Source organism: Hippoglossus hippoglossus, chromosome 9 (assembly GCF_009819705.1).
Source record: "Hippoglossus hippoglossus isolate fHipHip1 chromosome 9, fHipHip1.pri, whole genome shotgun sequence".
NCBI classification, from domain to species: Eukaryota; Metazoa; Chordata; class Actinopteri; order Pleuronectiformes; family Pleuronectidae; genus Hippoglossus; species Hippoglossus hippoglossus.
Genome location: NC_047159.1, coordinates 7,117,684 through 7,134,666, shown reverse-complemented (window position 1 = coordinate 7,134,666; position 16,983 = coordinate 7,117,684). Strand labels below are relative to the sequence as shown.

General features: G+C 42.9%; 2 protein-coding genes across 9 annotated transcripts in view; one reads left to right on the top strand and one right to left on the bottom strand.

The window, feature by feature from the left end:
* Window positions 1-8,885, top strand: part of LOC117767206 (rho guanine nucleotide exchange factor 28-like) — a 38,873-nt gene extending 29,988 nt beyond the window's left edge. For 6 of the 8 annotated variants that reach the window (XM_034594621.1, XM_034594618.1, XM_034594620.1 and 3 more), the window contains 20 exons: window positions 257-314; window positions 1,252-1,390; window positions 1,520-1,650; window positions 1,756-1,896; window positions 2,284-2,534; window positions 2,611-2,736; window positions 2,841-2,958; window positions 3,713-3,967; window positions 4,051-4,127; window positions 4,213-4,391; window positions 4,480-4,577; window positions 4,719-4,910; window positions 5,339-5,470; window positions 5,593-5,726; window positions 5,807-5,854; window positions 6,141-6,245; window positions 6,358-6,522; window positions 6,895-7,146; window positions 7,234-7,597; window positions 7,687-8,885. In XM_034594621.1, the coding sequence (XP_034450512.1) occupies window positions 257-314; window positions 1,252-1,390; window positions 1,520-1,650; window positions 1,756-1,896; window positions 2,284-2,534; window positions 2,611-2,736; window positions 2,841-2,958; window positions 3,713-3,967; window positions 4,051-4,127; window positions 4,213-4,391; window positions 4,480-4,577; window positions 4,719-4,910; window positions 5,339-5,470; window positions 5,593-5,726; window positions 5,807-5,854; window positions 6,141-6,245; window positions 6,358-6,522; window positions 6,895-7,146; window positions 7,234-7,597; window positions 7,687-7,880 (3,159 nt within the window). In that variant the 3' untranslated portion in view covers window positions 7,881-8,885. The remainder of the gene's footprint in view (window positions 1-256; window positions 315-1,251; window positions 1,391-1,519; window positions 1,651-1,755; window positions 1,897-2,283; window positions 2,535-2,610; window positions 2,737-2,840; window positions 2,959-3,712; window positions 3,968-4,050; window positions 4,128-4,212; window positions 4,392-4,479; window positions 4,578-4,718; window positions 4,911-5,338; window positions 5,471-5,592; window positions 5,727-5,806; window positions 5,855-6,140; window positions 6,246-6,357; window positions 6,523-6,894; window positions 7,147-7,233; window positions 7,598-7,686) is intronic. The other 2 variants (XM_034594617.1, XM_034594616.1) reach the window with 2 other exon arrangements.
* Window positions 8,886-11,928: 3,043 nt separating this feature from the next.
* Window positions 11,929-16,132, bottom strand: sb:cb288. The gene is made up of 5 exons (XM_034594633.1): window positions 15,985-16,132; window positions 15,544-15,598; window positions 14,434-14,505; window positions 13,295-13,379; window positions 11,929-13,078 (listed from the first exon to the last, which is right to left on the bottom strand). The coding sequence occupies exons 1-5, from the start codon at window positions 16,048-16,050 to the stop codon at window positions 13,030-13,032; spliced, it is 327 nt and encodes a 108-aa protein (XP_034450524.1). The 5' UTR covers window positions 16,051-16,132; the 3' UTR covers window positions 11,929-13,029.
* Window positions 16,133-16,983: the final 851 nt, after the last annotated feature.

Sequence of the window (16,983 nt, the reverse complement as noted above, 5' to 3'; positions counted from 1 at the left end):
AAAACATACACATACATAAATCAATTCCTGAAGTGAAGGCAGGCTGAGAGGTGGTGGTACAGCAGGATAAGAACTATCCAACACTTTGAGACAAAGGAACTCCTGGAATGTGTTGAATAACACAATAATTGTATTGTAGGGGGTCTTTTACAAATATTTTTCATATAGACATTAATAGACTCCAATAATTTGTTATGTTATAGTTGAAAGTATGATTTACGTCTGTTGATGTTAATGTGAGCGTGTGTTTCCCCAGAAGCTGCAGGAGAGGAATGCATCGCTGGTGAAAAGCAAAACCTCGTCTCTCCCACAGAGTGAGTCAGAAATTACAATGTGTCCCCCCCCCCCCTCTCTTCACCTCCTCCGCCATCGTGTCCTCCCCTCTGTCTTTGGTTCATGTGGTTTTCACCTGTCCTCCCTCGTTCCTCCTGTAGTGCATTAAGTAAACCATTTCTCCTCATCCCCCCACTCGCTCCTCCTCCTCCTCCACCCTGTTGTTCTCTCCCTAGTGAAGAAGTTACATTTTAATCCATCTCAGTGGGGGATCTGTCCTGGACTGTGTTTACGTGTGTTTGTGCCCGAGTGCTGAGGTTGAGTGCCTCTCTCTCATTCACGTGAATTTTTGTATAAATGTGAAGCTCTGTCTTCTTGAGCCTGACGGATTTATCGGTTGGCCCAATAAAAATCCACCGATGCGAGCCTTTCACAGACATATCAGGGTTTGTGTTATGTGAAGATATGAAAACTTTAAATTTACAGAATAAACAATTCAGAATATATTTGCGTTTATGTAGAATTTTACGTAAAAAAAATGTGTTTATTTTCTTAATTCAAGTTCTATATATTTGATTGTATTTGTGTTTTTATTCAAAGTTATTTATAGAAAGGTTTATGGTTAAACTGTAAAATATAAAGCCTCAAATACATGTCTTTTTCATAAGGGTTTCATAACGAAATCATAGGGATCACTGCTGATTTATTATAAACAATACATATATTAATATCCATATCGATCGTGCTCTACTGTCTTCCCTGTATGTTTCTGATTTTAAACCCAATCCACCTCATTGGTTATAACATATGGTTATAACTATAGACTCCAGGCCCAGTTAAACAATGACAGATAACGAACGCAGACCTCCTGTTTTATAATCCAGTTACTGTTACATTCAGTGTCCACAAAGATAAAGATAAAACATCTGAACTGTGACTGATCCTTCTTCCTGCTCCTCCTCCTCATCCCCCCTTCAGACTCTGTGAAAGACAACTCTCCAGCCTCCATTTTCTCATCTGCCTCCTCCTCTTCCTCGTCACTGCCAGCGATGACCAGAGAGAAAAGGGAAACAGTTGCCCCTCTCACCAAAAGCCTCTCCCTCTCTATAGACAGCAGGTAGGATGACAATGTTCCCATCATGGTCTCACCAGTACATCAATATGAATCATTTGAATATGACCACTATCGAATGATAAGTGCTGGATGCAAACGTGTTCAATTCCGACTGGATTTGTTTCCCGACAGACGGCTGAGTGACTCAGCAGCGGTGGACGGAGAGTTCAGTGTGACAGCGTGCGCCAACAGTTCACTGTCTGATGATGGAACACCGGTCACAGCCACTCCCCCATCCACCGACCCGCCAATCATCGCACAGGGTGAGGAAGAGAGACTTTTAAAACTCTCAGCCGTCACATTGGTAATTACTGTACAGGGAGCTGTGAGTCAAAGTTTTCATTGTTAATTATCTTCTGCTCTCACAGATGCTGTCGATGCTCCTCTATTGAGCGACTTCTCAGCTGATTTGCTCGGACTTGATGTCGAGTCGTGGAGTCTGGCAGTTTGTCCGGAGTTCTGTCGACTACACGAAAGGTACACGGTCAAACGACAGGATGTTATTTATGGTGAGATTCTTCCTTCTTCCTTATTCCTTCTATTTTTCTTTTTCTTCTTCTTCCTTACTTCTTCTTTTCGTATTTAATGGTGTGTCATTTTATAGGAAAATTTATCTGTGATTGTAAAACAGATCGTATATATGAGTTTTATTGGGTTCAACCAAAGAGTTACTTCTCGGTAGCTCAGTGGAAAACCTTTGCTCCTCAAAATGTGTCCTCAAATGTCCTTCTTGCACATTAAAATGTACTTCTGTAAAAAGTGTATAACCACTTCTTCCACTGAAATGAAGATGTCAGATGGCAGAAACCTTTGCCCAAATAAACATCTCATCCGCACCAGTTAACATGGAATTCCAGATGTTTCCTATAATCCACTTTCACTGCCCCCCCCCACAGAGCTAATGCAGACGGAGCTGCACCACATCCAAACCCTGACGGTCATGTCCGAGGTGTTCAGGAGAGGGATGGTAGAGGAGCTGCAGCTCGACTGGGAATGCGTGGCCCGAATCTTCCCGTGCTTGGATCCCTTGCTGCTCTTCCACAAGAACCTCTTCGGAGCGCTGCAGGAACGCCGACAGGCCGCAACCCAACCCGAGAACCACCGGAACTATCTCATCCATCAGATTGGAGACATCCTGCTTCAGCAGGTTGGTGGAGATTCACTCGTGGATCCAAACACACAGAAACATGTCTGTACTCGCTGGCTGACGGTCTCTCTCTCAGTTCTCAGATGAAAATGCTGAGAAGATGAAGCAGGTGTACGGGGAGTTCTGCAGTCACCACACTGAGGCTGTCAATGTCTTCAAAGAGCTACAGCAGCAGAACAAGAAGCTCCAGAACTTTGTCAGAGTAAGCTCCTCAACCTCTTGTGCTTTTAAAGACTATAGTTTCACAGTAAAACGTCTTAAATGAGCTGCTGATGTTCTCATTTTGATTTTCACCTCCGTTCACAGCAACAGAGCAACAACTCTCTGGTCCGACGGAGAGAGGTGCCTGAATTCATCCTGCTGGTCACTCAGCGCATCACCAAGTATCCAGTGCTGCTGGAGAGGATATTACATTACACTCAGGGTAAGTCAGGTCTGCTGTGTCCTGCACTAAACTGTAAACACATGCAGCCCCGAGAGCTTTTTACAATTAATTTCAATATGTGAGTATGTTCATAGCTAAATGTTTTTAAACATTATCCTGCAGATTTGTATTTACTACTACATATTACAGAACTACTTCTATTGTTGTGACTATGACTACTACTTCTACTACCACTACTGTGTACTACTATGCAACTAGATACTGTATTAGCTAATACAGTGGGAACTGCTTACAACTCAAGAATCAAATTGTCAATGACCAAATTGATCTCTATAATCAGGTGGTTTATATACCTTTAATTTGAATTACGAGCTAATAGATGTTATTACATGAATATAAAGTAATGAAATCAACAACTTTGCTATTTACTGAAAAAAAAGTGACTCAGGGTCTGAATGGTCTGAGTGAAACACAGTCACACAACACACCTGCTGTTGTGAGAGAACAAGGACAATGGTTAAACACTGTAAACGTCCCAATACACCAGCAGAGCAGGAAGAGGAGGATACAATAACTTTCCACTGAACAAATAACTCTGTTACTTCCTGTGTTCATCATGTGACATAGCTATTTGTTTTTTTCAAAGTGGGAGTATATTATAAAGAAGATAAATTTTGCTCTTTTCTAGTTAAGTATGTAAGAGTTATATTTTAACAATCCAGTATAATTGAAAACCTGTCTTTTGTAATGCATGTATCTTATATATGCCTCTGTTAACTCTTTCTCCTGACAGAGGGAAGTCAGGAACACGCTGACCTGTCGCGTGCCCTGGTTCAGATCCGTGACGTCATCGCCGCCGTGGACCTGACTGTGAATACGTACGAGAGGTGGCAGGAGCTGCAGGAAGTTCTGGCCCGGCTGGAGAACAAGAGCTTTGCCAAGCTGAAGAACGACAAAGTGTTTCGCAAACAGGACCTGCTCAACAAACACAGGGTTCTGCAGCACAAAGGGCTGGTCTTCTGGAAGACTGCCACAGGACGTCTGAAAGGTCTGTATGACGTCATCATTGCCAGTTAGGTTTGTTAAGTTTGGGGCCAACAAGTCTAAGATATATTTTCATTCCTGTTTCAGACACTCTGGCACTCCTTCTCACAGACGTCGTGGTTTTCCTACAAGAGAAAGACCAGCGCTTCATATTTGCTGCTGTTGTAAGTTTCAACCCAAACATCCCCTGACCTGCCGTCCATCCATTTCTCTACATCTCTTGTTTATGGCCTTTATCAACTGTTTCAGGACCAGAAGCCTCCAGTGATTCCTCTGCAGAAGCTCATCGTCAGAGAAGTGGCCAACGAGGAGAGAGGGATGTTCCTTATATCCGCCTCCGCGGTGGGACCAGAGATGTATGAAGTTCACACCACCACCAGAGAGGAGAGGAATGCGTGGATGAAACACATTCGACAAGCTGTAGAGAGGTGCGACAAGTCAAGTGTACAGTATGTGGAGTCTGTGTGTGTGTGTGTGTGTGTTACTTATTGGCTAACCCACTGATCTACCTGGCAGGTGTCCTGAGGAAGAGGAGGAGGAGGATCGAAGTGCTGAGTCAGAGGAGGTGAGGCGAGCTGCAGAGGCGAAGGTCCAGAAGATCACCAAGTTCCAAGGTAAGAAAATATCTGAGTGTCCACATGCACGTTTTATCTGATACCTGTTCTTATCAAGCGTTTATTTATTTATTTCTTATTAAAATATGCTTTGAACTATTAACAACAAAAAGTCTTAATGGTCGTGTATGTTTTGTGCAGAGACTCTGTTGGTTCAGGATCAGCGGATCTGCACCAGCCTGGAGGAGAAGCTGCATCTGTACGCTGAGCTCACCGAGTTAACCCTCCACTCACCAGAACCTGTGCCACATCGCCACCTGCTGGTTCAACCAGACACAGACAGTGAGACGCTGCGAGAGGCGTCCTCGCTGCTCACAGCTGCACTCAGAGAAGGTGACACAGCTGCTCACTCTCTTTTCAGCCTCATCCACATGAACTTTCAAATACAAATCTTTTTTTGGTAGTGGCAAATCCATTTTAGAGGAAATTTTGAATAATGTCTATAACAAAACAAGCTTTAAAGTAAATTATACCAGTTTTACCTGTTTTGGCTGATGACCCCTCTTTACAGGCCTGTGCTCACCTTGCTCTATTGACACCCCCTTCTCTCCTGTTTTGCCCTATAGACCTTTTTCACAACAGACATTTTGACCTGTCAGTAAAAGCATCGCACATAAACTGCATGTGGCTTCAAAAAAATGAAAAAAAATAACTCAATACGAAAAATACAGTGTGATATTTATGTTTAAGTGATATTATATAGAGCCATTTGGAAATCAGACTTAATCGTGCGTTTTGACGGATGTGTGCTTCCCCTGCAGCAGAGAACCTGGTCAACATTCTCCAGGCTCGTGACGGCGTCTCTGTCCGAACTCAGAGCTCTCCTGTCCGAGGACCCGAGTGCTGCAGCTACAACAGTCACGGCAGCAGCATCCAGGAGTCTCCCTCTGAACGTGAGCCGCAGACATGCGCTGCAATTCTGGATGTCATCTATGTTTGTCCTGACAAACTGCTGCTGTTCGCATCTTACCTGAGCTTTACTGACGTAGCATTTACCGTGTTCTCGTTCCTACAGCCGATTATCTCAGCACGCTCAGCATGAGCTCCACGTCTCTTGGATCGGACACAGAGCTGACGGGGCTGGACGGTGTGTTGTGGAGCTCTGCCCTCGAGCTGAGGAGAGGAGACAACAAAGGGACCATGTTAAAGGTTCAACTACCCCATAAGCAATGTTTGTTAGTGGATAAATGTAAGTTAGTGTTCCCCGGTACTAACGCCTTGTTCTGTAGGTGGCAGAGAGCGTGCAGAGCCTGACTCAGCTCCTCTACAGTCTGCAGGTGAGAAGAAACACATCTGGGCATTTGTGATGAGATTAAAACTGTATTGAAAGGACGGAGTTAATATAAAATACGCGGATACAGTGTATGTAAAAGAAAGGGAACAATGGCATTTGATATTTTAGCAAGTAAAATAATTTAAATCTAAACCTGAACAGCTTTAATTTGGGATTTCAAGAGATATGGTTTAAATAAACAAATAAAATATAATAATAAATATCCACCATTGAAATGGCAGTTTTTATGTCAACGTGGGTGATCGTGTGTTTCCTCTTTGTGTTTGCAGGCTGCTGTGACGCTCCAGGACAGCTGCTATGAAGTCCAGAAAGTCCTCCTCCAGGAGGGAGAGAGACCTCAGCTCCGAACCCTCTCCTCTCTCCAAAACAGTCTGGTACCAGTCAGATAATATTCAATACTTTTTCACCACATGTAGGCTCACACCAGTTCATCAAGCAGTTTCAGTGACCTTTTCTTTTAAATAACCTGTTTCTGTTTTCCTCCAGGAGCAGGAGAAGCAGAGGAGCCTCGACAAGAAGAAAGAGGAAGTGGAAAAGAAGGGATTAGAGAGGAAGAAAGAGGAGGTGGATGAGGTGCAGAAGCTCCACATGAGGCTGAAACAGGAGCAGCAGCGATGGGACAAAGAGTGTCTGGTCAGAGAGAAACAGCAGGTGAGCATCTCTGATTCCACGGCAGCTTCACCCGTCTTTCACCTCTGCCAGGTGCTGATTCCACCACATCTGAATATAACCCATAAAAAAAAAAATATATATATATACCCTTTGGTAGAGCAACGTTTTCCTCCTGCCCTCTCTATCATGCACTTTTTTTTACATACAATAGAAAAAATAGACCTAGAAATACAACAGCAGATCCCCAAAAGCTTTTTAACCCTGCAAATCGAAAAACCCAGTTGCACTGAAGTTGCACAAGCACATTTTTTTAAAGCCTTCAATCCTGTGCAGGAAATCTATTACAACTGCAGTAAGGGTTTGATGGTGCCTGATTTTGTTTCGATGTGCACGTGTCTCGTTTGTTAACAGAGTGAGCAGGAGAGCGTCCTGGAGCAGCGAGAGCAGCAGTGCCTCCTGGAGGCTGAGCGTCTCCGCTGCGAGCGTGAGGAGCTGGAGGCGCAGCTGCTGGAGTATCAGCAGAACCTGGACAGACTGAGGGAGGGCCAGAGGAGTGTGGAGAGGGAGAAGGAGCAGATTGAGAACCAGCAGAAGCTTCTCCAGAGCTGTAAACACAGCCGCCAGAGCAGCTTGCCTGTAACAATACCACTGGATGGATTCAAGGTAAGAGAGGGAGGAGGAGCACAGACAGGAAGGGGGAAAAATAAACCCACTGCTGAGTAAACCGTGTCCCCTCTGCTTTTTTCACAGGTGTCCAGCCACAGCCGAACAGGAAGTCTGGATGGCAGCTCTTCGCTGTACGAGAACGAGGCGGCTCTGCTCGCCTCTCTCCAGCAGAAACACCCCCACCAGCCCGGGAACAACAACCAGTGTCTGCACTCCACGTCCAGGAAGAACCACGATGGCCCCCCAAGCTCCGGCTACACCGCCAGCCTGGGCCTCAGCGCCAGCCTCTACAACAGCCTCAACGCCCTGCTGAGTCAGGCTCACAGCAAACAGCCTCCAGACAGCCTGACGTTCCCAAAGTGCAGTAACAGCCACAGCTGCCCCCTGAACGACTCCGTCCACCCGTTCAGTGGCAGGGTCACCGCGCAGCCGCAGAGGAGCAACAACAGTAAGACGATTTATCACACGAGACCATAGAGGGACACACTAATTCAGGTTTTTACTTTGTCTCATTAGCGTCTGTTGTTCTCCTTCCAGCAGACTTCACCCCACCGTTGGACAGGCGATCCCTGGGTCCCTGGAGGTTTGAGGTCACAGGTCACGGACTTTGCGAGGACTACTCCTCCTCCTCCTCCCCCTCTCTTACCCCGCTCCTTCCCCCGCAGGCTTACCTCTCTCTAGAGGGACAGAACGGGGAGGAGGGAGGTGAGGAGAACATTGTTTATCTCTGAGAAACCAACCAAGCTTCCTGACGTATAACTGGACCAACAGAAATGTACTTGTTGCTTATATGTGTTTGTGAATGTTTGCATTTGCATCCGTCTGAATGTGACGAATACAAAGTTCATGTTTAAAAACCTGTATAATCACATAAGGGAATAGTTGCAAGGAGGGAGTATATGCCGAAATACTGTGTGTGCCTTTATCAGCGTATATCAGCCATTATTCCTTCTCTTCCTGCAGTGTGATCCAGCCATTGTGCCTTTTTGCAAAGAAGCTCTTTGTGAATCAGCTCTTATACTTTCACTCCGTGTTTTCACTTCTGCCACGATTCGTTTTTTAATATCTGTCGGACACGTTGGATGCCCGACGCACCTTTGTGCTACAAACACTGGGACCTGAGGCGTTAGGACACGTGGATAGAAGTTGTGCTGTGTTTTCCCGGGGGCACTTAAAAGAAAATATTTGAGAAGCTAATTATTATTTGAGTCTATTTAGAGAGTGCAAATATTTCTCCACATCACCTTTTAATAATATTTATGAGGGATTATGAGCATCTAAAAGTAAATAAATATACTGACATTATTGTATAAAAATCTGATATATGTATAGTTTTATGGAAAGGCTACCTATGCACACTACTCTGGAAGAGGAACTTCATTTTTCTCACACAAGTGCCAAAAATCTTTATCTATCTGATACTGTAATTGATTTCTGTAAAAAAAAACAAAAAAAAGGCTGTATTTTTTTCTGTTAATCTCCTTTTCTGATTATTTATTGTTTGTAAATTGCTTCATGCACTGTCAACAGTAATAATATGTGTGTTTGATATGTATTCTATTGTAATCTCTGTAATCACAACTGTGATGTGCCATATTAATGTGCTGTACATAAAACTACTGTGGAAATCATCAGCTTTTAGTGCGTTTTTCTTTGTTTCAAACAAAACAATAACATCAGCTTGAAATTTGTACAATCACAGGTTTTGATGTGACATTACAATGTGATCTAATGATGATATTAGTCATTATTACTTCAGTCAGTGTGCACAGCAATTGGTTAATGTTTGAATCTGGTTTTACGTTTCTAGAAATTCTTTGCGTTCCTCCACAGATATGTTCTGTAACTCTACACACATTGCGTTGCATTGTTGTGCCAATTTATCCGCCACCACGACCGAGCATCATTCCTCTGCAGCCTGTCGGTGACGAGCAAAGCCCGATGGTGAGCTGGTAAACCACAGTGACTCAGTGGGCGACATTAATTAGATCCAGATCAGCCGCACTGAAAACAGAACCGTTATTTTTTCATTGGGAGTACTTTCGTTTTTTTCCTCCCCCTGTAATTCATGTTGTTTGAAGGCATCCTGGTAATGATACGGTATCAACTAGGGCTACGTTGTAGCACTAACGGGCCCGAGCACAGGCATTTTGAAATCGATCTTTGAGTTAGTTTATATCTCCATCTAGTTGTGATGACACTCATCTCAATTTGAAGTTGATCAGATAAAAGCCCTGAGACAAGTACGTCAAATGTGGAATATGGACAAAATGGCCACTAAATGCAAAATGGCGGGCTTCCTGTTGCGTTCATAATGCCCCTTGAGACTTTTTTGTTTGTCTGGTCATGATACACCTGGGCTACGATTTTTGTGAAGATCGGTCAAAGGGAAACCTAGGGGCTGCGTTCCAGGTGGCGCTGTTGAGCCATTTTGCCACACCCATTTCCAAATACTCCAGAATACGTAAATTTTCACCACTTTCTAATTTACTGCAAACTTTAGAATATTTTTGAGCATGTTGAAGCCCTCAGAAAGCCCCTTCTTTTGCCTGAATAATAATAATAATCCTTTCAATTTCAATAGGGCCTCCCACCGTCGGTGCTCGGGCCCTAATTATCCTGCTTTCAACAGGATGTCAAAGATAATCATCAACTCCAATGGATGTGCTGCACAATGTTTCCCTGTTTTTGTTAATGTCAGTGCACCCTCTGCAGATACACATGGACCTCTGAGCGGCCTCTGCCACTCAGGGCTCCACATTATCAGTCTGTCCGAAGTCCCAGGAGCAGAAAGGTAACGAATCATCAATGTACGTTCGAAAAACCAAACTAAATACACACAGAACAAGTCTATTTCTTAACTGTTTCCTTGTTAACATCATCAGATAGACACTGACACTTAGAGTTAAAGTGAGGCTCTTGTGCTTTTTTCCCCTTTGCATTCACCAACCTTTATATCAGTGTTTCTCAACTGTTCTGTTGCAAATGTGTGTTGCAATGCTCCTCCCTCTTCAAGTATGCACAAAATCTGTATGTGTAAGGTTTCTATTGTAAGTTGTATTTGCAGGTATAGGAATTATAGATGTTTTAGCTGCACCACTGATTGTCTGCATCTTATAATAATAACTTTATTTGTATACAGACCAAGATTCCACCAGCAGAGAGAGGGCACCACTGTACCAGTCAATATCACCAGCATAACCTTCAGTGACGGCAAATATCCTCTTATCAGCACTGGAGCCGGAGTCGAGACTATTACAACAACAACACTCATCAAAGCTCAAAACCTCAGCTCTGTCTGGATCCGTGTCAGTTGTGAATTTGAATTATTTGAATTATTGACATTCTTGAAACATTTGTTTTCCAATGAATCTTATATTGTCAGTGATGTAGTTCCTCAGAAGCCCAGAGACCTGAGTCACAGACATTTGAGAGGAATGTCACTGAACAGATTCTTATCTACAGGATGATAATAGTGTCACTGATAACGCAGCTGAACGTATCCGGCGAAAGGAAAAGACAGGAGCTTCACTGAGAGACGTGCATCTGTTCACAACATATAAAACCAAACATTGTATTGGATTATTTTGTAGGATGAGTTATAAGTATAAGTAGTGAGTGATCATGAATTCTGAATCGTGCTGAGTTTGTGCACAAAGCATAATTAACCTGCAGTTGTTCATGTTGTATTATTTTAAGTCACTTTAGCGGGATATTGACTAATATTTAATTTGGTCTCTCGTGTGCAGATTTGAATGAATGTTGATGGGTGTAATGTTATTGTTTCTGTTTCTGCATTTTGTCCATCAGTGATTAATGGCAGAGGTGAGAATCGTCTAACTCAAACATTTAAAACATACTGGTATCTTACTCTCTACTTGTTGGAACAGGTCACGGGCTAAACATAGAAATCTCATCCAACCCGTCTGGTGATGTTTTGTTCTCACGTTCAGAAACCGTACAGTTCTAGACAGACACTTCTTATAACTGATCATTTCAAGTGATTTTATGTGTTGTTTGTCTCCAGGTGCCAAAATAAATCATTTTTAGTCATTTTGAGTTTGAGGAAGTCAGTGAGGTGATTATTCTTACATGTGCAGCTTCATCTACAAACACATGGAATCAGTGACCTCACCTGTTGCTGCTGTGTCACCACTTTTTATCCAACAATAACACAACTGTGTGTAAATATGATCCCGGTTTGTCTCCAGGTAAGAATGATGCTGTTCTACCACACCCCAAAGACGTTAAATCTGGATGTGGTGCCTGGGAAAGCCGGTGAAGTTCACTGAACATTGTCAGGTTCATGGAACCAGTTTGAGAAGGTGACATGATGCATTATCGTGGTGGAGGTGCCCAAAGTGAGTCAAGAAAACACAACCACCAATTGGTGTTTACACCGAATCCGGCCAATTCCTCGGCAGAAATCCTGATTCATCAGACCAGAGGATTTTGCGTTCTTCAGCTGTCCAGTGTTGATGAACACCTCAGTTGTAAAGAGTCTGTGTACCTGCAACTTCTCTGTCAGACCACTCTGGAATAACCATAAATAATATAATCCTTAATTTGATGCAGCTTCTATTTGAAATTTCCTTAAAACTTTTTGCATTCAGTTGCACTCAGTTTCCTCAAGATCATGATTTCACAGCTTACATAACACGTATCTCAGCCATAAGGTATAATCAGTTATCTGTTAAGCATTCTCTGTTCTGAGGAAATCCTTCCACCAGACTACATTCCCTGTTCATTACTTCACTCTGTTAACCCTGTTTCTTTTAGTTTTAAATTGCAGAACTGGTCCTGAAAACATGTCCGACCTCTGCTGTGACTGTGAAACGCTACAGTTGATGTTGAACTGTGTCCTCGATGGGGATGTGTCCATCTGGCCGAGGGACCACGGACACGCGCAGCACTGTGCGTTTCTTCATGTTGATCATTTAGATTCAAGGAGACTGAGCAGGACATGAACCTTTATGAGACTGAGCAGATATCGTTGATGAAAGATGAGCATTCCTTTCCTGTTACATTCACACTGGCACTTAATCTGTTTACTGCTGTGTCTGTACAAAGTTCTGCATAAATCTATCCACAGTGAAAAATATGTCTCGAGACCAGATCATTTAATTTAAAACCACGAAGCAAAGGAAAAACAAGTGATTGAGTCTGATTGGAGATTTTACCAAGTGGTGATACAGACACTGTTCTTACTGTTTATTTATATTCACAACTCAGTTTATTATAGAGTCATAGTTTCAGTAGTTACATCATCCTGAGTAAATTGTATAAAAGCAAATTTGAAATGAAAGATTTCCACAGTACAGGTCTAAAAACCCTCCTGAACATCCTCACAGCTTTAGGAGATTTTCCAAAGGATCTTTAAGAAACTAGAGAATAAAATGGATGTAAATGGAACCTGGTGATGCCATTAGAAATACAAGGTAGGAATGGACGACGTGTTTGAAAGGCAACTGTCCATTTGGTGCAGGTATAAAATATGTACATATACACACTTAATGTATGACAGAGTCTCTCTCAACAGTTTGTTGGTCAGTGGAGCGAGCTGTGTCGTTCCTCAGTAGTGCCGAGTCCACAGAAAACCACAGGAAAAAAACAAAAAGCTGCACAATCTGACCTGGTAATAAAAAGAGTTTCACATCGTCATGGAGCCACAGTAAAGCTGAGGGTGACACATCCACTCAGTCCAGTCAGTCCATGGTGGTTTGATCTTTGGATCCATTAGGAGGCTCCTCTTCAGTGTCATATTGTCACTCTGGTACTTTTCCCTGACGGGTGGGGGGAGCAAAGTCTGCTCTCAGATTTGAGTCCGCACCATTACGATCCAAAATAACCTGCTGAACAGACGAGCCCGAGAGCTGGTGTTCACACAGAACTCCTCGGCTGCAGTCTCACCCTCACCTTGCTGTGCTTTCTGAAAAGGAACATGAGTGTTACTACGTGACAGCTGCAGTAAAAGTTTAATGTGAAGTGTAAAAAGTGATTTCTCTGACGTGCCGGGAGACAAAGTTCAGACATGTGACGCTAAGAGGCAGGTGAACAAATAAGCAGTTTGCAGCGTCGCTGGGTCAACAACGTAGAATTAAAGCTCCGGCAACATGACGTTAGGGCTCGTGTGTGGGTTGTTTACCGTTGTGGTGGCGACACCATGCACTTCCACAGGACGGCATAGAGAGCAAGTAAAAAAGTGATGAACACCGCGGCTGCAATCGCACCTAAAAGGCACAAAACATAGAATTAATTGCACTTAAAAATACAACTTCATGTTTCATACACACGACCTGATGAGAACCAAGTGCAGTTCACTTGCAGGCCAGGCTGTATCCTCTGCTACTGTGGAAATAATTTGTTTACCTGGTGATTTGAATGAAGCAGAATAAAGGGTATTGTGTAGATACATGATCCACATTTTCATATCCATCTTTTCATGTCTTCTTTCTTGTCAAAGGTTCTATTTTGTAAAAGCTTCTTTCCAGAGCTCTGCAGACCCGATGAATTTCACTGTCCACATTTCTACTCTGGGTCTGGTTACATTAAAAAAAATTAAAAAATAAAAAAAACACATCCATAAACACTATTTGATCCAGGAATAAGTTGTGTTTCAAAACTGAGCCGTAGACAGTAAACAGCAGTTTTGGTGAAAGAAGTGAACGGTTTAACGGGATTGTGTTGAAAAGGTAATTCATCGTGACGCACACTTTTTTCAGGTTCAATTCCCAGAAATGCTGCCTCCAGTCTGCTGAGCTCTCACAGTGAAACACTAGAGACACACAACCATCTCCACCCTGCCCAAGCAAACAGAGACACGGAAACATGAAGGACCCGGGGTCAAGGTGCAACTGCAAAGGGTCTCTATAGTACGATTAGTACGAAACAGGCTGTGTAAGTCACCAAAACACTGCGTATTTAAAACCACAGAAGAGTGTATTTATGGAAGTGTGATATTTTTGACTGTCTGAGTATTTTTGGAAAAACTCTGCTCTCAGCCAATGAAAACAACCCCCACCAAGAAATCTGATCAAAATCAAAAGGCCTCCTTTGCTTTGCAGTCGAGCTCCATCAACACCTGCCAAGTAAAATGTTCTAAAACTCAGGGCCGACTGTTTGTGGTGTAACACGATTCCTGTTTATTTGTGAGTCTCCACTTTTGAGGGGGAAAACGGCCGGCCTTTGTTCGCTGTTGACTGAAGGTGGAACGTCTGACTAATCAGGTGTTTCTCTGTGAGACCGGGGCCTGGGCCTGTGAAGACATGAGACTGTGGTGCTCACCGGGGATGATCCCACTGGTGCTGGTTGAAGGTTCCTCTGTGCTGGAGGGAAGAGTGACCGCTGGGGCTGAACCTTCATGACGAGGAGAAAAAACAGGAAACAATGCTGATATAAAAGTGTGTGTGTGTGTGTGTGTGTGTGTGTGTGTGTGTGTGTGTGTGTGTGTGGGGTTAGGGAATAGAGTCATTAATGAGAATTCAATTTAAACGTCAGCTCTCCCCACAAGGATAAGCGCTATAGATCATTGATGGATTTAAAATGTCTGTGAGTCAAAGAGCTAATGATCTATGAGGCACTTCAGTGACTCACTATTAAAATGCAGGTATACACATGAACTAACCTGAATGATAAATCCTTAAATATGTGGATTTGGTTACTGCTCTTTTATTCCAAACCGGTTTCTCAGGCTTGTGGTTTGTTGGGACTGTGTCAGTTGTTGATTAAAACGTGTGGCCATTTCTGAATATTACAGTTTTGTTCAGTGTTTTGTTTATTTCCTGTTATGATCCCCTGTAGAACCCATCAGATAAACTTTCCTGATCTCATTTCCAATCAGTTCCTCCCTTCTCTGATAAACTAATTACCCCAAACGAGGAGGATATGCTTTCAGCCCTGTTTATTTCTTAGTATTGTTTTTCAGCAGAATTATCTTTAACAGAGATGGGTCCTTTTTTGACATTTATTGGTGGCACAATATTCCTTTTTATACCTTTTATACCTCTTTGTTTCTGCATTAATTCATTAGCCTCAGCCCTGAAGTGTCCTAATCCTTGTTTATTCATGTAAAGCACTTTGTAACTTGGTTTTGAATAGTGCTGCATAAATTAAGTTTATTATTATGACCGAGAACCATTCTAGTTTACTTGGCACAGTAATCTGAAACTTTTTATTCTTCTAATATCCATGTAAAGATGATATATATTTCACTGTGGTGCACACCAGCACTTCACCTTCTTACCAGGATTTAAAAAACACAAGATGCCAACTTAAACTTTCTAATGACACTAGATTTATTATGGGCCTGACAGAGTAAACATCCTAAAGTTCCCTGATGAGCCTCCTGACTGGAACTCGAGAAGCAGATAGAAGAGATAAGATAAGGTTCCTCACCGTTTCTCTGCTGAACCGCCTGGAAGAGCTGCCCTGTGAGATCTGAGTCGACCATCTGAAAAATGCAGCAAAAACAATCATGTCTGCACAAAAAGGAAGTCGAGCACAGCAGGAGCTCAGGTTAAACACAATTTGTGCAGGTGAGAATCAGCCACTTCTTGCATGGACATTAGTTTAAGTGGGGGAGAAGGGGAAAGGAGAAGTCGTGTTGTTTGCTGCAGAGAAAGGAAACTGGCTGCAGGAGGAAGTTCAACAATGTGGAAAACCAGAGCGACAGGAGCAGAGATAAGAAAATGCAGGAGAGAGACACACGTTTCCTAGTGGAGAGACAACACTTCCAGCAGGTTAGAGTCAAGGAAACTTCAGTGAGAAGTGATCGCAGCGTGCAAACAACAGAGGAGTCGAGTTCGAATCCCGCTGAGGATCCTCTCTTCCACTCACCTTCGAGCTGACTCGGTCTGCGACGGTTGAACTTTCACTCTGGTTCTTCTTCTCCTCCGTCCACATTGTTGCTTTCTGTCTTCATCCGCTTCTCACGTTGTTTTCCTCTCAGCTGTGCGCGTCCCCGTGCTGCGTTCAGGGGCAGCTGTCAGATCGCGTTCTTTATAGACTCTCACAGGGGCGGATCGAGGATGTTTCAGAAACGGTGCACATTCAAGTCATTTCTCGTTTACCGTTATCTCTATAGTTTTCATGTGCAATAACTTATGCATACATATTCCTTTACAGTTGTCACGAACATGAATGAGGATCACAAAGGACATTTATGCAAAAAAAAAATGGTATAAATAACCTCGTTTTGAGTTGAATCTGAATGTCTGAGCTTACAGACACTTGGATGACACCACAGGAGAGGATGGAGGCATTTTCTGTTCTATTTCTGTTTTTAACTTTTGAAGAAGTGGTCACCAGCTACTTCAGTTGTATTGGATTTGGCTGCAACGCTGTTTACCCCTGAAACTCCAAGTGTTTTGAGAGACTCAAACACTTCACCCACACACTCCATCGGCATAGTGCTGAGTAGATGAGTGAATTTATTTCTTATCCTTTTTATTTGTGTACACTGAAGATGCCGTTTTATATTTCTATTTTGTAAAGATAATCTATTTGTTTCTGTCCCTGTTGATCACATCTTGTTTGTTTAACCCAAAACACTCTCTCCAATATCCCACTCAGTTAAAATAATTCCTACTACATGAAGGGTGCACCAGATTATCAGCTAACCTTCAGTGTGCTGACCGAAGATATATATATTTAAGATAAGATTGTTGACTTCCTGTTGCAGGAGAGAACAGCTTTACCTTTACATTGTTGTACAGGATGTCCTCCGACACCACTGCCACCGTAGAAGAGAAATTTGCATCACCTGCATGCTTCTAACAATGAAGACGTGGCACACCGGAAGTAATTGTTCGGTTTATCTAAGGTTATCACGTAATC

Excerpts from the sequence above, each read along its gene's own strand:
- sb:cb288 (XM_034594633.1), bottom strand. The coding sequence starts at position 16,050 with ATGTGGACGGAGGAGAAGAAGAACCAGAGTGAAAGTTCAACCGTCGCA. Across the intron at positions 15,599-15,984 it reads CAGACCGAGTCAGCTCGAAG|ATGGTCGACTCAGATCTCAC; the intron begins GTGAGTGGAAGA and ends TGCATTTTTCAG. Across the intron at positions 13,380-14,433 it reads CACCAGTGGGATCATCCCCG|GTGCGATTGCAGCCGCGGTG; the intron begins GTGAGCACCACA and ends TGTGCCTTTTAG.